General features: G+C 41.1%; 1 protein-coding gene across 1 annotated transcript; it reads right to left on the reverse strand.

The window, feature by feature from the left end:
* Positions 1-1,913: 1,913 nt before the first annotated feature.
* MAEL (maelstrom spermatogenic transposon silencer) lies at positions 1,914-14,052 on the reverse strand. Its single transcript, XM_075491829.1, has 12 exons — positions 13,921-14,052; positions 13,098-13,184; positions 10,838-10,940; positions 8,698-8,853; positions 8,133-8,174; positions 7,126-7,253; positions 6,196-6,250; positions 5,462-5,603; positions 4,183-4,245; positions 3,164-3,296; positions 2,833-2,911; positions 1,914-2,029 (listed from the first exon to the last, which is right to left on the reverse strand). The coding sequence occupies exons 1-12, from the start codon at positions 14,050-14,052 to the stop codon at positions 1,914-1,916; spliced, it is 1,236 nt and encodes a 411-aa protein (XP_075347944.1).
* Positions 14,053-22,662: the final 8,610 nt, after the last annotated feature.

The following is a 22,662-nucleotide window of genomic DNA, read 5'->3' on the forward strand; positions in this document are numbered from 1 at the left end:
ACATACTATTTTAAGTTACAGATGATAAGGTATAGACATACCATGGAACCCTAACTCTGTATTTCTCCATTTCTGCTCAGATTCTTTATCTCAGTCTTGAAGATATATAATACCTTAAGCATAGTAACAAATGCTCTTAGGTTTGTGTACTTACACTGATACTGAATAAATATTTTAATAATAATGAATTATCTTCTTTGTAAGAACTGAAACATGAAACATTTATTGCAACACTGACCTCTGAAAATAATTCAAAGATGACATTTCAGAACACACAGAACTGTAAATGCAGCAATGGCTGTCAGTTAAGTAACTTAAAACTCAAACAACTCTATTCCAATGCAGAGAAGCCTTTACCACTACTAAATAGACACTCTTAACTCTGTTATAGCATTCCCTTTCAGTAATCTCATTCTTAAGAGGTTTATTGTCCCTTATCTGGTGAAATTTAGCAGGTAGAAAAACAGCCTCAAAGGAAGGAAATACAGAAAATTCAAGAAAATTCAGTGATATAAGCAAACTGTTAGGTAAGAGGCATCAAAATGGTTGTGATCCTGTAATATTGGAAGAAGGGCCTCAACTGGCCATACAGCAACTGTAACAGGTTTCCAACTAAACCAGCAATTAGCTTTTTTTGGCATATGGATCACCATGCTCGAGTTTATTCATAAATGTGTTGACCTCTTATTTTGGTTGGGTTTTAGGTTTTGTTTGGTTGGGGTTTTTTTCCCCTATTACTCAAAAGAATGAACTACCTAATTTTGAGTTTCAGTTCCTACAAGGAATGAAATAAGTGTCTTCTCACAGTTAGTTGCTATGGAAATAGTATTTCACAACTGGACTTCTGTTGGAACAAAATGTAGAGATAACTAAAAAAAAATAAGCTCTTATTTCTGAGAATCAGTTGCTTAAAGACACATGGACTAAGGATGAGGCTCAGACAACAGACAGCTTTTTGGGGACTAGTCCAAGACTTGTAGCTCCATAAAACAGAACATCTAACTTCCTAGTGATACATCAGACAGTCTCCTGGTTTTTATGTGCCCTCAAATAATTATGACTAGTATCTACCCAGCCTGACTACACTTGTGAAATTATATCTGCAGATTAATATATCAGTTAGAATTTGATACTCCTTTCAAAAAGAAAAAAAAAACGTAACACCTACACTCCTCCTCAGTCTATAAGTTTGAGGGACATGCATTTTTTTTACACAGAAAACTGATGCAAAGGAAAAAACAATATCTATGTTGTACTTGTCCTCGATGTATATAGTCTGTGCCTCTAAAACAACGTTAACAGATAGATAAATTTGCCACTGCATTTCTTCCAAGACATAGAAAGTCTGCTTTCTTGCCTTGAATGACCACTCAAATTCTTCATGGCTGGAATTGACAGATTATGAGCAAACCTTCAAGACTGTTACACCTTTAATTCATGTAGTGCAGCTCTTCGTAACTCCAATGCTCCCCCCCCATCATTTTTTGGAGAGAGACTGTTATGCACTGAAATTCTATCTTCCACATGCAGAGGAGGGGAAGGAGGTTATTAAAGAAGAAATAAAGCACTTGTTTAAAGTCACACTGGCCACTAAAGAATTCTTCTAATCCAATGATATTGACTAATTGGTCTTGAATTTGCACTCCATCCATTAAGAAATAGAACTAGTATGGCATGTATTCTTAAAGAGAGGATGCAACTGTCAGGTCCCTTCAAAATAAGTCTTCCTGTAGATAATAAACAAGATTTTCACTTTCTTTAAATCCAGTCAATAGTTTTATCATGCTAACAAGAACTTGAACTATCAAGGGTTGCACATAAGATGAAAAACTGCAGTCTGAAGAAACTGCTGATTACCTTAGGGAAACAAGGAAAATCAGAATTTACAGCTGTCCTGGATGTAAAAAAGATTTTCAATTACTGAAAGACTTGGATAGATCAGATGCACTTTTCAGCAATCGAGTAATTCCTCTTCCTCGCATGGTACTTGTTCCATAAAGGGAAGTCTTCACACCACATGGAGAATCACCTATTAAATTAAATACAGTTTGCAAATCAAATCAGCCTTTAAATCTTCCATAAATTAATGGAATTGTTCTTCATACACTGTGGAGCTGAACCTATTCAATAGCTCTAATACAAAAAGTCAGAGACAGGGTTTGTGTCCTCTACAAACACCAAGACCATAAGATCTCATGATTTATAATTGGAACAGTTTCAGAGTTTAATTCAGTGTGTATTTTATAAGCAAGAAAATAAGCTGCAAACTCGGAATTCTTCGTTATTTGTCTTGCAAACTCAATTCTGTTCCTCTGAAGATTAGCCATGAACTGCCCAGATAAACTGAGCTCACGTGCCTTCTATTAAAAAAATTTCATCTCCAAAAAGACTTTAAATGAGTAGTCTTTATAAACTGAGTTGTAACAGAATACTTGCAACAAGTACCAGCTGAGTCTGCGCATATTATGACTTAAGAGCAAGGAGAGTATTTTAAAGATGGCCCTGCCTCAAAGCGCCTAAGCATATGAGAATGGACTTCATGTAGCAAAAATATAAGGGGGTATAAATCAGAGCAACATTTATAAGAAAAATTAATTTGAGAGACATTTTTGATCATAAGATTGTGTCCAGTAAGAAAAGGGCAGCTCTTTATGTTTACGTCTTCAGAAATTCAGTGAAATCCATATGCAGGAATAAGTGCAGCTCATGCAGAGTTGCTTAAGCTTTATGCCACTGACAGGCAACATCTAAGCCCAGAAATTTGAAAAAGCAGCGATTGGATTAAGTTTAAATACCTATTTCCCCTTACAAATGTGAAAGTTTCTAACTTACAATTAGAAGGGACAAACTCTTGATCCTGACTTGGAGAAGCGAAATGTCTGTCACATCCAAAACCCTCAGCCTTCATTTTCTGTATGAAGAAATAAACATTCAAAATAATATATGTTTCTTCTAAAATGCAGTATACACAACTATCCATGAAACCTATGAAGTATGGCCAAAAAAAAAAAAATCACAAGAAATGATTATTTTTCTTCCATCAGCCTGCCCAACATGTCACAAAAGACAGCATCCAAAGAGAAAACAGTTAACCTGAAATTGGCAACTTTGAACACTTGAGTTAACTAGAAATAAAACAGGATACCAGTTTAAAGAATCTGACCTGAAAACGTCCAGCATCCAGTATCACCATCTTGGTATTTGTGCTTTCACCGTAATCAGAGTCTTGAAGAGGTAGGTGAGCTGCTGTCAGTGAGACTCCATACACATTAGCTAAAGATTTACTGATGCAGTAACTTAACAGAGAGAAAAAGAAAACGAGAAGTGTGGCTAAGAGGGCTGTAATGCTGACTACAGAAGCACAGCATTTTTAGTTCTTCAACTGGCAAACAAAAGCAACCACAGACTGAGATGCACAGAGCAGATGACAGAGGGCAGAAGGACATTATTGCAGAAGCTAAATAGTTACCCTGCATCCTTCCAAGACCACCAGCCTATTCTACAACTACACATGAAATTAAAACAAGTGCTTCCCCACACTATCAAATGCAGCCACATAGAAGTGTGAAAAATCAACATTTTTTTGCAAGGCATAGCAGTACATAACAAGAATTTTTTAAATGAAAGACTATTCATTATTATCTTTCTCAAAGTGCTACTACTACTGACTGCAATCTTAAAGAGCATTTTCCTTGTTTCCCAACTATTTACTTTCCCTTTCGCCACACCAAAAAGATTACAGAACCTTATGTATCTACATTATATGTAAGGCAGTATAAAAGTTTCCAAAGTAGAGATATACTAGAATATACTGAGAATTTCTCACCAAATACAGGTAAACTAAACCTCTGAAGAAAAAGAGTGAATTCTAATGTAATTAACACTTCTCTCAACTCTCCAATAGTAAGTGGAGGTAGTGAAAGGATGAGTACAGAGTGATGGACATTACTATCACAGAAATTACATTATATCTAAGTGCTAAGACTTACAGCATACTGCTAAGCCATACAAACAACAATGAAAGTTACAAATCGAACAAAATCTTGGGGGTGGAGGGAATAAATAAAACTCAAGATCTAGAACACAGTGCTCCAGGCAGTCAGAGAAGCCAGAGCCAAAAATGTGTGTCTATAACAAAATAAAAAGTCATCATACTGGAGATAACTCCTTAGCAATACTCACGCAATTTTCTTACAGGATGCCAAAGCACAGCAGAGTATATCATTCTCTTCATGCCACTTGCACCTACATGAAATTAAGTTCAGGCTTATTTCAGAAGCATCTACATCATTAATCAACATGAATATTTCGTCTGGTACAAAGGAACAGGAACAAATATTAAAGATGTTCTCTTTTTGTCTCAGTGACCATATAGTACCTTTAAAATTTCACAGAGGACCAGCATTCAATAACTAAAAGCTTTAAGTGGTTTATGCAGAGTTAAAAGGCATGCTTAACAGGCAACCTGCTTCATGCTGAGGTGGGGAGAAGGGAGAAAAGAGAATCCTAAGAGACAATGGAATTTAAAGGTTACAATTTGAAGTTTCCTATTAATGTGAAATAGTTCCTCTTAGTATAAGCATCCCCACTTTCCTGTCCAAATGTGTGTTTTAAAATACATTTTTCCATTCTTGTTAAGGTCTCCCTCTAGTGTGAAGATACTAATGGAAATGGAAAACTGCCTGACTATAAAAAGATAGACACTGATTATCCCAAAGGACCTTAAAATCCACACTGCAAGCAGACTTCCAAAAATAATCTTTTTTTTTTTTAAAAGACCTACTGAAATTTAAGATCAAATTATTGGTTCTTACTTAAAACAGTAGCAGAGGAAAAGTTAAAGTATATTTCTAAGTTAACTGTGTCATCACTAAATATTCCCCTGCAACACCACAATCTACATACCACTTCTTTGTACAAACACGGAAGAATCTGAAAGCAGGAAAAGCTTTACCGTTCAAGACACACAGGGCAGGGGGGGAGGAAAAAATTCTACAAAGTAAATAGGATTCCAGATGTGTAATAAAGAAAAATATAGGATCTAGCTTAACGCTTATGCTTGAGAACTTGATTTATGCCACTGGCAAACATACCTTGTCCCTCACCACAGTAGCAGCATGAGGCATTTGATGTATAACAACCGCCAGGTCCCATCCAAGTTACACTTCTAAGACGGTCTGAACTTCTCACTTCTATCCAGTTAAATACCACAATATATTTTATTCCCATTTTTCATCCCCTCCTTTAAATTAGGCCTCAGACTCAGCATTAAAAAGCCATCTATCTTTACACTTCTTTTGGGAAAGTATTTTTCATTTCCAGTTGTACTCATGATGTGACAAGAAGCATTTCTGATTAGAAGGCTTGCAGAACATTCTAGCCTGGCAGCATACAAGCTGTACGTAGGGCACCAAGACACATCAGGCTAATACACGTTTCCACAGAGAACAACCCAACATACCTGGTATTACTGGAGAAATCCCACAGGAAGACATCCAGTTCTCTACACACCCAAGTCTTGGATGGCTCCTTTTGGTATTTCTTCTGGTACAGTTCTATTACCAGGTCTTCTACAGAGAGAAGCTCCAGATGGCTCTCAATACCTATAGCTCAGAGAAAATCCAGGTCAGGAGAACAAAAGAGTCAGTGAATATTCTCCTCAGCTCACTTCTCAGTCAGTCCCTGTTCATTGCCCAGTACCTTACCAGAGCATCAAAGCTCTTGTAAACCTTAACACATTATTCCATCGGTCATTTTAATAAAACCTGGCTTCCCAGCAAACTGAGTCATCCTATATTCCCACAATTTTCTCCACCTCAGTAATTATGTATCCTACTTGTGGGCCATCTCTCCTCAGAAGCTGTTAGTTTTCCCATGCGTTACCATATGCTCACCTTCACCGTAATCTCACTACCTCTAGTGCTCCTTTAACTGTCTGAGCAAGAAACAGTGTATGTTCTTCTACAGATGTGCTCATTAGCCAGTTTGCTGATCATGCTGCTGTTTTACTGTTACTGATGGGGAGGAAAAGAAGAGGGAGAAGCATGCAAAGTAGTTCTAGCTATCAGTACCGGCTTTTATGAAACCTTTGAGGCCCAAAGATTTTCAGACAAATACAGCGGTCCATGCTTACATAACCCTTCTTTCGGGGGGGGGGGGGGGGGGGGGGGAGGCCAAAAATGATCCATTTCCCACCTGTTATGCTAGCCATTCGATTGAGACACCAGTTAATTCTGAATCTGTCATTAGACTAGAGGAAAGAAAATTTCAGTCACATTGAAGAAGTACAGTATATAATTTTGACATCTGCAAGACTTCTGACTACATCTGAAAAAGTCATCTCCAAAACAAAAGTCAATGTTTGTGGGACTGAACGTACACTCTTCCTGAAAATTATCTTGAAGAGGAACCAAATGCCACAGAGGCTTTCCAACCAAACTGCAGGAGAAATTCTGGACTAATGTTTAGGGACAGGTTAAAGGTTAACCCATACTACAGATATCTCCATTAAGTGCTCTGAGATTTTTTTCATGCGTATTTCTTCAAAGCCCTATATTTATAGATGGAGCCCAAGATCTTGACCCTCCCCACCTTTTTAAGGATTAACATTAGGCTCAAATGGAATCAAAACGCAATATAACTGTTACGAAGCTTAAACACCTCCGAATCCTAATGTTTTATTTTGCTCATTGGCAAATGAAACTTGAGCAAAAATTAAGATGTACAGTATTCTCATGGGGAAAGAGTCATAAAAACATGAAAACATCCCTTAGAAAAGCAGGACTGTGTGACTAATATTCAGCACAATCAATTTAAGTAAATCTTAAAAGCCCTTAACCTAAGCTAAAACAATGTCAGAGACCAAGTGAAATGTTCATCAGTAGACTAGAGCCAGAAGTGCAGGCTGAAAATAAGGCGGCAGAAAATTAGGTCTCTACTTTATAAAAAGGTTAGCTGCTAGGGGACATTTCTTCCTGCATGGAACTGGGAAACTTTGGAAAAGAGTCTCTTTTCCCACTAATTTGCACACTGATTAGAGTTTAGAGTGAAGTATCTCCTTAGTCATCCACAGAAGTGAAGTTAGAGGTTTTGATTTAGAGCATCTTACTTTGACCTTGACCATACCCTGCAGTAAAAGTGAGGCTGAACACCTCTGGCTGGCTGGACAAACTCAAGAAGTTCCCGTAAGACCACTGCGTAACAAGTACGTGAAACATGAAATCCAGATATAGGGATCTTATGAGTGGCATCACCTAATGAAGGGGGGGCAGGAAAAAAAAACACCAAGTTATGAGATGTCTTATTTCCTTAAATGATACAGTTCCCCCCCTCCTTTGTATCTTTTTATATACATATATGTATACACACAAACACACACATCTCTTCTCTACAGAGAGTGTCTGTGATTAAGCTACCAAAACCTTGCTTCCATCAGCAGAAGACTGGCAGATCTGGGCTGTGAGCAAACACACACACACGCACACATCCCTTTCAAAAGGCCATTAGCTAAATATTTGACATAGGAAAACATGGACCAAGTTTGTTCCTTCTGCACACAAAGGGAGGAAGCGTCCTAATAGAAACAAACTAGAATCTATAAACACTACTTAAGAGTCACAAGGGAAACAAGGCAGGCCAAGCCAGACACAACAGTGTAAATACCTTAACTTTTTTGATACATACAAAGCTGCAAAACACAACTTTCAAATACAAACTAGTATCTTTGAGTTACCCTATTATGAATTAGCACTTCATGGTGAAGATACACACAAGGACTATTAAGGGAAGGACACCCTCCTCAGACAGGCTTGAAAGCATTTAAAGCCATACAAAGTTGTCCCATTTAAGAATAACATACTGCAGTTATTACTGAATTAAAATAGGAAGACAGAATATAAATAACTCTGCCATTGACAAAACCATTTTGGGTGAAGTGCTCTGCCATTTGTGGGTACAAGAAACATATAAAAGGTGACTGCAACAAGCTGCTCTGTCACTCCTTTCTCTTCAAAACTTGACAAGTTCTCAGAAGGAGAAACTGTAGACTTACAAAACATTTGGATACAGATCAGATAAGCCAAATCTTATCTGTACACCTTTGCATACCATTCTTTTTCTCCCCTGATACTCACTAGCAGCCTGGCAGTGGTACCGAAAACCGCGTGGTGGTACTTCTGCAGAAAAGCAGGGGAGACAGGAGAAAAAGAACATCATCCAACATCCACAATGACTGATCCTTAACTCTCAACTATACACCATAGTTTCATGTACAGAAAGGAACAGCTTTGTCTTCCCTTGTGGCCTTGTACAAGTGCCACAACTATTTTTGAAAAAGTTATTTTCAGTTACATGCATTTTAAAAAACAAAGTATATTGTACAGTGTGTGTGTTTAGGTCCAATCAAGACAAATATTCGTTGACATGAAATATAAAGCACAAACATCTGCAGGTCCTCCTGGATTTATCTGAAGCTTCCTCCTCTTTGAAGCTTCATGCAGTTATGATGCTTAAGTCCATCTCTTCAAAAACAATCAGCACTGCTCCAATATTTTAAGAAGTCCAACCACTTATAGTCAAAGAAATAAACCTGTCTTAATACCAAAAATTCAATCTGAGCAGCAGTAAGTGACACTAGAAAGCCTCCCCCTCACACCAAAGCAAGATGACTACTTCTTGTCTCCCTTCCTTGGAACTCACCTGGATCTATGAAGTGATGGAAATCAGCCATTATGCCATCCTGTAGAGAGTACTTGACACATCCAATCTCACAAGGAAGGAAGCGCTGTTCACAGTGGGATGGCAGCTTGCCATGGCTGTAAATGTTCAGGAAGTAGAAGATGTCTGCAACCACAGCTGAAAAAAAAACCCAAACATTTTCAGAAGAACCACCAGAGGTTACAGCAAGCCATCCTGGCCTCACCTCATCCAGTGAAAGCTTCAGTGTGCTTTATCATACAAGCAAGTAAAGTAGGGTAACGACCAAGTAAAACACACAGATCTTTCTCTGTATCTGAGATGACAAGGTAACTAATACTTATGCAAGAGTCACGCATATCGGTAGTCCTGGTACACCTTCCATAGGTGCTACTGTGTGTACAGATCAGGGCAAAAAAAGAAACCCCAAAATAAAAGCAATTAAAAAAAAAAAAAAAATCAAACCCACAAGAATGTTAAGAGGCCTGGAATCAAAGAGGAACTACTATTCCTTTTTATGATAGGTCTCTTCACCCTTTAGGAAAATAAGGTTAGGAAAAAACAACCAAACCAGTAACTGCAAAGCAGCCTCACAAGCTCAACTCAGTAACTTAAACAAGTTAAATCAGCTGGTAATTATCTTCTGGGGTAAGAGATGAGGAAGTCTGCTAATTAAAAGGATTGCTTCTCCTGCACTAAATGAGCTCCCAAAGAAGGTGGCAAGAATACCCAAGGCAAATGTTAAGAAATAAATTTATCGTTTACTAATTTAAAAAGTATCCAAATATGAAAAATATTTCACAATACACCTTAATCCTTCTCTTCATGAATGTCATGTAACATTCTCACTGAAGTTTAAGGTACCTATTTAATCCTTATCCTTAAGTTCTGCCCCTCATCAAAAAATTCTACTTGTTCTACTAAATAATAGAGACATATAACTGTTTTTACACAGAAATGATGCTGTATGGCAGACTTTATGGCATTTAACACCAGTTGCCCTAAGCTTGAATGCTGGTGCTCTCTTATATGGGTCTTTAACTCTACAAGCTGTGGGGTCATAGGAAAGACACCTCTCCTACCTGAGTTTGAACTGCTTTCTTCATGAAAAATGGATATAGCTACAGGGAACCATACAAAACTTTTACTGAGAAATATTAAGGAGCAGCATCATAAAATGTGTCTCAGTTATCCCTTATCGTTATCCCTCTCGTTCAGTTTAAAGATCAATTGTGTCGGCTCAATCCACCGTGATCAACCCGATCAAATTTGCATGACAATGACAGGGGAGCATGATCTCTGGCAGGGAGGATGCTAACAGGTATTACACTTTGTATGGAGCTACTCTTTCCTGCCCCTCCATAACCATGACAACATGAAAATAGTTCAAGAGACCCGTTAGGTAAAAGGCTTGAGCTGAAACTCAATCACACAGCAGATACAGCTTCTATTAACTGTCTGCTTGACTTACATTGTAAGCGCTACCATTTATCATTTTTCAGATTAATGTAATATTCATGGGGAAAAGACTACAGATGTGTTCATTACTCAATTCTAATCAAAACATCCATTTGAAGAGGGGTTACAAATAAGAAAGGTTTAGTTTTCAAGAGTTCTTTCAATAAGGAAGCAAGCCAGGATGTTACAAAAGCACTGACAAAGTACATATCCCCTCTTCTATTCTCCCAAGAGGCCAGGTCATCGTTTTATTTAACACCTCTACCATACAAAGTTTGAACTCTGATATCTAACAACTGTTCACCCTTTAAAATTGGTACAAATATTCTTTAATGCTGAACTTGGATTAGGCCTTGTAAATCATAAACATAGGAGTTGAAGAATTACCTTTTTCTTAAAAACCTTGAAATAATTGTAAAGGAACTATTAGTGGCTATACTCCCATCAAGCTTAAAAACAGAGGATAGAATTGTTTTGGGGAGGGGGGAAGGGACGTTTGCACTGACTTCCCTCTATACTACAAAAGACCTTTATACAACAGTAGACCATTACTTTAAAACAAAGAAACAGTTGACACAGATGGCTATTAGCAAAATGTAAACAGCCTTTCTATAGGTACCATTGAAAGTATCTATAAAGGGCAAGCTTTTATCTACCAGGATCAACTGCTTTAAGATTACTATACCCTGATCATTCTTCCAAGACATAGCAGAGGCATCTGGAAGAGAAGTAACACTGGGCATCTTTGTGGTCAGACAAGCAGGAACCGGATGAGCCAGATTACATGTCTGGAAAAGATGAGGAAGTTAAAAAAAAATCAGAAGAGGCTACTAACCCCCAATAAAGTCCTTCACCTCCTTCTATTAGAGGAACATATAATGTCCACTAACAGTTACGGTTAGGCGGAACAAGTCTGCAGTTTATATACAAATGCCTGTGTACTTGCAGACCAGGAAGGAAAGGTTTCTCTTCTAACAAAAAGAGAAATAGGTATCTTAGTACTTATGGTCAACTCACTACAACTGGAAAGAACTACAGCTAAATTTACAAAATGTAATTAAAAAAAAAAAAAAATCAAAAAAATATGATTTTGTTATGTTCAACCACTTGTCACAGGCAAGGAACTTTTCAAATTGGAATTTCAAAACTTTTTCCATAAACTAGGAATGGAATTAATGAAAAGCTGACAAAGCCTCAAGGAAGTCATCAGATTGCTCTGGCACAGAGCAAGTAAGAGGGGCACGTATGCCCATTAAGCACTGCAAATCCATGCATGAACAATAAGCTTTTAAGAGGACAGGAAGAGAAACCTGGCAGGCTAACAGAATTCAATCATTCAAGACCCAAATTGGGAATAACATCCACATCTGGGTACACTAATTCCAGATGACCACCTTGGCCAAAGATTGTTGATTATCAGTTTGAACTATTTAAAATAAAATGAGGAATTAGTCCCATCCAAGTAAGCTTAGGTCATCTCCAAAAGATGACCGAGACCTTTCACTACACAAAATAACTGTGGTTGTCTGTGTTAGGGGTGTGAATAATAAACTGAAATCACATATAATCTCATACATACACACTTCCATATTTCCACTGACAGGCAATAAGGACGTTGTTCTTTATTTTGGTAAAGCAATTATTCCTTTCCCTCATTACAGCTTTCTAAAATACTACTGCGTGTGGAAGAAAATACAGAAGCCTCCATTTATGACTTAGTTGTCATTTCATGTAGCTCTCCATTATATATGAAAATGGAGCTTCATTAATTACACACCCTAGCCTGCTAAATAACACAATTATGATCACGTTTTAAATAGCTCTTTCCCATACAGGCAGGCCCCCAAAATCAGAAAACATTGCCTAATATCTCCCTACTAGTCTAGACTGACTAAATTAACTAATCCAGATTTACTAGTTACTCTAAACTACAATCATCCTGTCATTCTCCCTAACACCATGTAAGTGTTTTAAAGTCCTAAAATTTACCCTCACCAGGAATTTCTAGTTCATAGTCAGTATCTAGTAATATGGAATGAAGAAGTAAATGCAGTATTATCCATTTACTCAATCAGGCTCTTTGCTTTGACACACAAGTTTTTACATTGCCAACCAAGGCTGGAATAAAATAAGCTTTCTGACACCTCACGTAATTCAAACTCCGAAGCAAACTATGCTTCAGGGAACTGCTGGGAGAGAGAGAGACACAGACAGAAGGAGAAAAAAAAAAAAAAGGAACACCCACACACACACCCCTTTTCAAGACAGTAAACAGTAGAAGGGATCCATTTAGCACTATTTCTGCCCACAGCCACATTTAGCTTAACGTAACTGCTTACTTCTACATTGTGGGATTTTGTCCTCCACCATAGCATTACTATTCTCTCCACAATCAAACCAATCTAAAAATAATGGCAAGGTATAATTATTCTTTTTCTGCATAGGTTGCAAGACCTGGTCCACCACACAGCCACTGGAGAATGCCGAATCAGCTGCATGTAAGATGTGGTTTCAGGCCATCGGACAAGAATCACCTAACTTAAGGACATCCATGAAGCAAAAGCAACATGAACCTATGACCAGAAGTTGTACCAATTTACAGTATTACACATAAAAAAACCCATTGTCAGTCACTGCAAAATATTGTTAAACATAAAACTAAGGTGTTAGAGAACTACATTTTACTTGGTAAAAGAGCCCAAAGGAACAAGCTGTGCTGGTTTAAAGTAGTACAGAGTATTCTCACCTTCAATTCAAACCAGAACAATTTTCTGCATAACCTTCATAACAGTATGGACTACTACAGCAGCCATAACCTCCAGAGGCTGGAAGCTATGGACAGCAGGTGATCTTCCATAGCGTCATAGCTGACCAAACCCCAGCACCACTTACTCCCCCCCTCTTATTTTAGCTACATTGAAGGGTATTCCTTTCTCAACATTTACCTCTTTTACAGTCTTCTGAGAGCATTTCTTTTCATTCCACTTACGAGCCTTCTCTGTATATACCATCTTTTCTTCCTTAGTCAGCAACTTGAAGGAAAGCAAATTGTTAAAAAAAGGTTTTTACTGCTTCCTTCTAGTAGTCCCACAAACCAACAAAACCCGTGTAAGAAACTAATTGTGCATTTGCAAAGGGCATTATCAATCCTTGGCAAGAACTGCTAACTGCTAACATTGACTCAAACATTTCCAGTAGCTTTCTCCCTAACAAAGCCATAAGCTTTGATTCGAAACACCTAGCGAGCATGTGCTTTTGAAGCATCTTCAGACGAGAGCAAACTAGCACTGCCCCACCACAAACAAGAGGCCTTCCAAAACTACTCTTGCCAGCCAGGGATGCCACTACCCATCGCACACAAGCCAGAGCTGCCCCTCCCACAGCTGAGGGGAGGAGAGCATAGCTTGTGCTTCTTAGCTAGAGCCAGCTGAGGCCACTCAAGATGCCCATTTGAACCGCTAAACATACAGCAGCTGAGCCACCAGCTAGTTTACCCCCCCAAGAAAGGCCACGCTAACATTTTGTCCCCTACGCAACCTGCACAGGGGCACCACACACATCCACTTGATGGGTATTGGTTCCCCACCAGCAAGAGGCAGGTGAGCTGCTATGAAACCCAGGGCCCTGGCACACCGCGGCTGGAGCAGGAACGCACCGCGGGCCTCCCCCCCCACCCTCCCCGCCATTAAACTGCCTTAACCCGAGGCCGTTCCCCCGCCCCACCAGAGAGACGAGGGGCAGCGAGCGGGAGTGGGCCCTTCCCCTCACCGCCCACGCCTGGGAGCAGTAGGGGATGGCGTCGACCACACGGGTCACAGGCAGCCCGCGCCGCTGCAGCTCGGGCAGCTGGTCGCGCACGAAGAAGTAGTAGGGGCTGGTGGAGCCCTTGCGGCACGACATGGCGGCCGCCGGCCTCGCCTGGCCTGGCCTGGCCTCGGGCTCTCCCCGCCACGCCGCGGCAGCGCTGTGCGGAACCCGCTGCTGGGGCGGCCCCGCAGCCGGCTGGCAGCCCTCATCTCCGGGGCGGGGCTCCCTGAGGGGCTGCCGGCGGGGCGGGGCGGGGCGCGGGATGCAGGCGCCCGCCCTTGTCTTTTGGCGGCAAGGAGGGGATAATCGTTACAGGTAACGGCCGCCCGTCCTCCTGGGCACTGGTGTCAGCCGCGGGCTGGGTGGCCCTTGCCCTGTCCACACCTCGGGTTTTAACCGTCACCTCGAGGAGAGCGTGGCAGGGTTGTTTGTTGTTTGGGGTTTTTTATGTTCGGGTGTTGAAGGATAAGAAATACCCAATGGGAGCAATAGGTTGCACCAAGCTCTCGTAGACATTCAAAGCGCAGGCTCCCTACCTTCACAAAGTAGCAATATACTTATTTTTCGAAATAAAAGGGTCGTGCTCCTCTGTATCCTCTCACTCTGAATAATCTTATTCACTAAATTTAGCAAGATCCTTACAAAGAGTCACGACATTGATTTATACAAATAGATATGCTCATATGTATAAACAAACAACAAAAGGAACAGAAGAAGAAGAGACCAGCAGGAATTCCATATCCAAAATACATCTACTGGTACGTGGGACTTCTGAAAATATTCAGAGACCATTATTGCCGGTCGCAGCTACTTCATCTAGGCCAAAACAGGCATCCTACTGCATCTCACTGTGGGGCTGGGCACTGCCTGGCAAGCTGCCTGCCCTGCAGCCTGCATGACCCACCTTGGCTCCCAGCTTTCCTCTCCTTCTGGAGCAGCCTGGCTCCTGCTGCTCCCTGACAGCAAGCTGCCGAGGAGCTGGTACTTCGTGAGACAAGATGATCCTACTCTGACGCTTCCAGCAGTGCTCAAAGCGCTACCAGGACCTGGGGTCTGAGGTGAGAATAGGGGGTGACGGATAACGGGGGTAGGGGCCCAGGAGATGCAGGAAGGAGTGGGGGAAGAGGTGAAGACCAATTTCAGTTAAGAGGCCTGGGTTTGCTTTTGAGATATCTGGTACTTTTCTGGAGACTTTACTGGAGGAGGTGAGAGGGCATGTGTGTGCTTGGAAAGGCAAACTTGCTTATTAAAAATAATTTGGAGCTCATGTTATACAAAACTGAGGCTGCTGTCCAGACTCTCTTTGGTGGTTTGGGGTTGGTTTTTGTTGTTTGGGTTTTTTTTCCTTTCATCTATCTCATTGACATAATTGACACTTCCTTCACTGAAAGTTTGCATAGTGAGTCACAGTTCAGATAAGATAAAGACTGGAAATAACCTGATCTGCATCATCTTAATGGGCAGAGTTGTTTCCCCCCTTAAGCTTTCTATTGATCTCTCTGAAAAACCAAATGATCTTCACTGACCATAGTAAAAAAAGGAAATTAGCAGGGCAATAACCATAACTGGCTTTAAAACAAAGTTTAACCAGCTTACAGAAGGCATTGTGAAATCTGGTTGCCTGCAACAGAGGACCCTGTGTTTGACCTGAGACAGGGTTACTGAAGTGGCAGTATTGGCGTAGGTCCTGATTAAATTCTGGCCAGGTTTTGCTTGTCCCAGCCGTGTGATGTCTCCCATATTCCTCACTGTTCCCCTTGTCTTTTGGGGGATCTCCTTCAGCATGCCGTTGCAGTTCCTGCAGAGCCTGCATAGTGCAGCGAACAAGAGCTAGCACGCTGCTTCTTATGTAGCCATCTTCAGTGGAGTTACCCAGAAGACAATCTCGATAAAAATGTATGGTGTAGCCCTGACTTGGAAGATTCTTTCCAATCCTCTATTCCAGAGTCTTCTTGAATTTACTGTAAACCTAGACATGATGATAAAAATTATGATAAAACACTTCCATGCATTTCCAAATCGCTGGAAAACTCTGCCTCTTCCCCACAGTCTAGCTGTTTTTTTTCATCTTCTGGTTAGGTAATGTAAGTCTGTTTAGCTCCAAAGGAGGTAGCTGTTGTTTAAATCTTTTTTGTAGCTGTTTAAGCTGTTGCTTAAATCTTTGGCTTAGCTGATTATGTTTGTCACTGCTGGAACTGCTGGCAGGTAAGGTCAGATCAGATTGCTCTTGCATCTCACTGGTGGCTAGTTTCTCTGAGGGTTAAAAACTGCTAGTGCAGTTTAGTTTCCTGGAGGCTGTTCTGTCTTGCTTAAATCCAGTGAAACAGTTTGTTTTATGTTTGTGAACCACTAACTGAATTTGCTGTTAAACATACAGGAGGAGTCAATCACATTGTTAAAAACGTATACAATAATGATGTAAACTCAATGAAAACAAGTGAGTGTTTTTAAAGTCACTTTCACTGTTGTGGAAGATCATTTATATTCTGGTCTAGTTCCTGATACATTAATGCTAAATCTCTGAGGAGAGACTGTAAGAAATAACTTGTATCTTGTAAATACACACTTCTGCAGAGAGTCTAGTTTTTCAGTCAGAAAGGTGAGTATTTACTGTTATATTACTGTAAGAGTTGTTGCTAGGAGTGCATCTGTGCACATTTGTTTTACTTTCCTTCACACCATGTTCTTTCTCTCGTGTGCAGCTACGGGACCCACCCTTTAGCAGCCCTTCCTTTTAAAGAAATTCAGATAATGTGTGCATCAGCTGTTTGAAAAACACAAGGTTCCAGTAATAGCTCTCCTAGGGCTAGAGGTGTGGTTGGAAACTAAAATTCATAAGCAGCAGAGAGAGAAAGGATTTTCCTATGTGGGGTGGGGGGCAGAGAAAAAACAGGGAACAGATCATCTTCAGAGCATGTCATCGGTATTCTTCCCCAGGGCACTGGGGAGAGCCCAGTGTCTCTGAAGGAACTGGTGTTTTAACTCTTCGATGGTCTGCTGTTTAACTTAGCTGGCAAAGGAGTTCTCTGGACTGTTTATACTGATTTCTAAGTAACTTTTGTAGCACTGGGGCCATTCCAGTGGATAAAAGCAAGTGTTGTGCCAGTATTTATATATTACTTTTATTTTTAAAAGCTCTTAATTCAATTAAATTTGATATGCCAACACTTAACTCCTAGGTACCTGGCCTTGGAAACCCAGCTCCAGAATTAGGGGCCTGTGCTTTCCCATCAATGCATGGAGTTCATCAGATATCTCAAAATAGGGTCTATGTACCCTAGTACTATGTAGAGAGAAAAAACTGTCTGGAACTTTTCTGTCACTAATGCATTTTCATTCATTCAGGATTCATGGCTATAATCTTCTTTCCAAGGTATGTCTTATAGTTGTTCCTCGGAAAGAATGAGCAATGTTATTCTAAAAAACGTGGCAGTGACTACAGCTGCTGCTACACACTTATCTGCAGGCCTCGGGCTACAGCACTTTTCCACAAAGTGAAATATTTGATGTTTATTTTGGGAGAATTGGGCCAGTCCATCAGCCCGAGAAAGGTGAGGCTGACACAGCTCCGTGTTCCCAGGTCCAACTGAAGCAAGGTTGAGCGTGTATTCCCAGTCTAACATGCCAGCTTGTCCTGTGATCTTGCCATTAGAGAGGCACCATCCACTCTTTCTGCCCCCCCCGCCCCCTGCCCCAGCTCCCGGCGCACATCACCCCCTCACCAGCTAGTCCAGCTTGATCTTTACTAGTCGCACCCTTGCTCCCCCTGGCACCACTGACTTAAGGGCTTCTGACCCCTGGTCCACTCTAGTGGAAGGCACTTGTTGTCACTCACTCGGGCCTCTCCAGCTGCTGGCACCCAGGCACACGGTGCCCGTGGTCCCAGCCCCGCTTCTGGCACCCAGACCCTCACTCACTCCAGTTGCTGGCCCCATGGACACATGGGGGGCCCTACGACCCGCGGTCCCATTCCAGTTGCTGGCACTTAAGTCAACTCACTATCTCTCCAGTCACTGCCACCCAGGCACACAGGCTCTCCAACCCATGGCTTGACTAGAGGCTGGCACTCAGACCTCCATACACATGCATACACCCAAAATAGTCCTTCACTCAGAAAAAGAGTTATAAAGCAATTTCATAAGAAGATAGGAATGGGCTGTGCTGAGCAGGTGCAGGGCATGGCAGACAAGCACATCACCCAGCAAACTGTTCACACACAACTGGCCCTTTCTATGCCCTTATCCCTCTATTTTCCCACACTTGTTCCTTCCCAAATCACCTAGATCCCTCCCTTTCTTTGCCTTTGATTCCTCCCCTAAGCATCCCATAAGAAGTCCTGTGCAACCCCGAAATGCTCTTCCCCTGCATCCCATAGTGTGTCCTACATCTGTAGGGTGCAACCGTCCTCAGTCCTAAAGTTGCTGTGGAGTTGACCCATCCTGATGGGCTTCATGCCTGCACCCTGGGGCTGGGGCTTTCCTGGGACACCTCTGGGAGGGGCCTGGACAGGTTTTGCCTTCGAGTCCTTAATTTGCGTTCCCATCTGCCATTGTGTCCTGTGCTCCTCTGGACTTGTGGAGGTGGGCCTTTGATGGGCTGATGGCTCTTGTGATGGGTGTGGGAGGAGCCAGGGCAGGGTATTATTTGGGCTACCCCCATGCCGTTGTCTCTCTGCACTCCTTTGTGGGTGTGTAGACGGAGCTTTTATCACATAATCTCACAGCTGATATCTTTCTCAGCCTGGTTATGGAGGTTTCAAACCTACAGTTTCCCTGGAGAGTGATACAAAGTGGGAACTTTGTCTTTGCAGTCCAGTAATTATTATTGTTTCATATGTAATGCATAAACATTTCAGGGATCAGAACCTGCAGGCTTCCCCTTCCCTAGGCGAATGATTTAACCAGGAAGCTATAGCCCTCAGCTTTCTCTTGGTCTCACTCCTTTTGACCTAATGAATCTTGGGTTTCTTTCTGAACAGTGCCACAACTGCAAAAGGAGTGAAGGGTGCCTTTCATCTCAGCTGTATGATTAAGGATGTAACTTTGAACACCTAGAAGTCAGGAGGCCTTTTTACAAAAGGTAAGCTACATCCCCCCGCCTTGTTCCCTTGCCTGCCTTTGCAGGACTTTGCTGAGTGTTAGACCTATTCTGAATGTCCTGGATCAGGCCTCACAGGTGATACCAGCATCTTTCTTCCAGGTTTCTGGAAGAACTCAAGTGAGAGCTGCTGTGCTTCTGTCTGCTCTTCAGAAATATTAGTGTTTCTGCTGGAAGTTGCAGCGCAGCAGGTCATGGGGTTGTGGGATGCATGGGACTTGCTGGGCAAGTGCTGTAACCTTGCTGACCAGCACGTCCCAGAACCACTAAACCTGTTAAAAGGTACGTGGCAACAGCTGCATCCCCTCCATGCCATAGACTTCAAATATCTTTAATGCCATGGCTCCAGTGAAACCACCACATTGTTCCAGTATCCTGGACAAATACTGGAAATCCTTAGTATCTGATAAGACTAGGTTTTCAGGTGGGAAACAGAGACCTGACTGCCACAACCCAGACGTATGTAAGCCTTAGCTTGGGTGCTTGTTAAACATCTATGTGCTCAGGACTATCTCGGCATGCAGAGAAGCAAAATTCTAAGTGTGTAGTCAACCTTGACAGTACATGTGTGCTTTCAGTTTCAAGCTGCTGCCAAATGAGGGGTTTTTAGATTGCAGTCCTAAATGTTAGGTACCAAAAATTTTCCAAAGTCTTGTTTTGGATCTGGCCCTCAGTAGAATGACCTGGGTAGTTACAGACCTGTCAGATTGACAGGGATCCCAGGCAAAAGAATAGAATCACTGATACAGGAGTTGCTTCAATAATGAATTAAAGAAAAGTAATGAAATTAATGCCAATCAACATGGGTTTGCAGAAAATAGATTCTGTCACATTGGTTTGTAATTGCATCAAAAAGATATTAAGTGTGGTTACTAAAGGTAATGCATTCAGACACGTGAGGCATGTGACTTGACCACACAACACTAAATCAAGGAAATGCAATGATACAGAGACCATCCAGTTCCCAGTTCAAACGTTAGCTTAGGATGTCTCAAAATGTAATTTTAAATGAGGAATTGTAATTGCACATTTTCAGCAAGATCTTTCTAAGGTCATTTCTTGGCTGCATACTACTAAATACTTGTTGGTACCTTTGAAGGAAACATACAGTCATCACAGATACTTGCAAATGATACAAAGATTGAGGGAATAGTTAATAACGTAGGCAATAGAGTGGGATAGCCACCAAAGAGGAGCTCCCCATGTGATGCTATGTCAAAAGGACTAACAGCATGATCCCTGGAAGTATAAACAAAGAAAATTAAGCAGGAGTGATGATGCTGTAGTACTTCTGCTTTCATGCTGTTAGCAACTGTGCCTGGGATGCTCTCTCCAGATCCAGTGTTAGCTCAAGAATATAGCAAAATAACAGTCTGTTGAACTTGCAAAGAGAATATTAAAGGGTTCTTTGATCATAGTCTGTCGTTACCTCTGTTCAGAAATGCCTTAAGAAGGCCCTTCCATCTAGCTTGGCAGTACTAGAAGGTGAAGTTAGATGAAATTAGGGGCAGGGTGAGGTCCCTTCCAACCCAAAGTATTCTGTGATTCTTTTTCTAACAGATACGCTGTAGTTCAAACAGGATGTAGTGTGGCAAAGTGATGTGGCCTATTTTATTAAGAAAGCTGGGTTAGACAATCACAAAAGTCCAGTTTGTGAACTCCAGCTCCCTGAAGGTATTTGTGCTGCCCACAGTTTCTCTACAGCCAAAATCCAGAGGGTTTAACAACTGTTATCTCCTTGCTTATCTGTAGATATGCAAGCAGAGTTTGTCTCATTCCTATTCCGTGTATTTTTGCATATAGTGACAGACAAAAGATTGCGAGCTGGGATGATTCACTTATGATTGTGTGCCTATATAATAACTTCACAAAACTTTATTGCTGATATGCACTTAGTGTTTTACTTAAATGAAAATTTCAGGTTCCCTCTGAAAGTGTAGCAAAGGTTCGCTATGATTTTTAGTGCCTAAAAAAGAATCAGGAGCAGCACAGGAAATGTATACAGGGGAGTGAATACTACAGAAAGATGCTGTTCTCTTGGTTTTTTTCTGATGCTGAACTTATATTACAGAACTCAAGGTTCATTGGAATGAGAAAGTCAACTTTCTCCATTAAATATTCTAAACATTTGTTGGTACAAACATCATGGTTAAGAACAAAAGCAGTTTATATATCCATATCACCCACTCCTGACGTTAATGGGAAGTAAAAGCTCTGTATTATTGTGCTATCAAATGTAGCCAGGCAGCTCAGAAAAAACAACATATACAGGGAGTGCATATATTTCAGCAATGTCTTGCTGTGAAACTATCAACGATTAATAAGAGTTTCCAGTGTAACAAAGCAAACAAGGAAAAGTTTTAGTTAGTAGCTATTCTGAAGAGACTCACTAAATGCTATGATTTGATGATGTGTCACCTAATAGCTTCTGTAATGTGCTGGTCTCAGTACTAAATCAAGAGAGCAGTGTCTAACGGCTGAATCTAGTATGACATCCCAGAAAACTGTTGAAATCACTGTTTCTATGGAAATTTCTACAAGGGAAATCCAGGGGGCTGAATGGATGTACAAAAGTATGCATGAAGGGAAGTATTTTCATGCAGCATAGTGGGTTTTCCAGGATGTTGCTGAGATGGGTCATTCTGAGTGAGGTGCTGATGTAAATCATTCCAGATGCTGGTGACATTAAAAAGCTGACTCTGCTTATCAACAGAGGAAATGACCACAACAGACTGGTACTGGAAGATGAAGGGAGGGAGGGAGGAATGAAGTAGTTGGAAAGAAGAGCCAGCAGCTGCTACAGCATGAGTAAAAGGTGAGTTAGTTTGTTTCCTTATTGTTCAACCGAATTTGTTCATGATCCCATTGCTTAAAGAACTGCTCCAAACAGAGTTGTGGTATCACTTATATCAGTGTTGTAGCATGGTATTCTTCCGATTCAGTCTGGGCCTAAATTATGCAGGACAGGCATGGGGAATTTGGTCATCCGGTATCAAGGTTGTGAAGTGACTGAGGGAGATGAAGGTTGAAGTCTACCAGTATGCTGTTTTTCAGGGAACGGAGAATCCCTGCTGGGCTGTGGCTTGAAGCGGTCTGGCTAATTGCATAGGAATTTAGCCACTGTTTGAAGGTGAAATGGGGCTAACTGCAGTCGTGCAGCTTTCTGTCGCCAAGAACTGGCTATAATGAAAGATGACATTCCAACATTAACTATTAAGCCAGCTCAGATGTTGCAATACTCAGATCAAAGTCTACAGAGATCTGGAACATCTATTCAGGGCTCAGGCATCCATCATATGTGCATATATACAAATGACAGCTCCCATTACGTGAAAAAGAACCGTACAGTGAGTTTGAGTGTATGAAAATTTCAAAGCAGCTATGAATCCAACGTTACATGCAAAACAATGGTGCTTCCTTGTATTGAAAATCTTTCCTTCCTTTGTTGTGAGTCAAAAGTTTAGCAAAACTGATGTATGCCAAATGTACTTGCAAAAGCTGGAGTAGATTAAAAAAAAAAAAAGCTAGGAATAGCTAACGATAGTGACGCATAAGGGATTGTACTGCTCCTGATGTTAAACGTATGAGATAATATCAACAACAACA

This window comes from Mycteria americana, chromosome 1 (genome assembly GCF_035582795.1).
Source record: "Mycteria americana isolate JAX WOST 10 ecotype Jacksonville Zoo and Gardens chromosome 1, USCA_MyAme_1.0, whole genome shotgun sequence".
NCBI classification, from domain to species: domain Eukaryota; kingdom Metazoa; phylum Chordata; class Aves; order Ciconiiformes; family Ciconiidae; genus Mycteria; species Mycteria americana.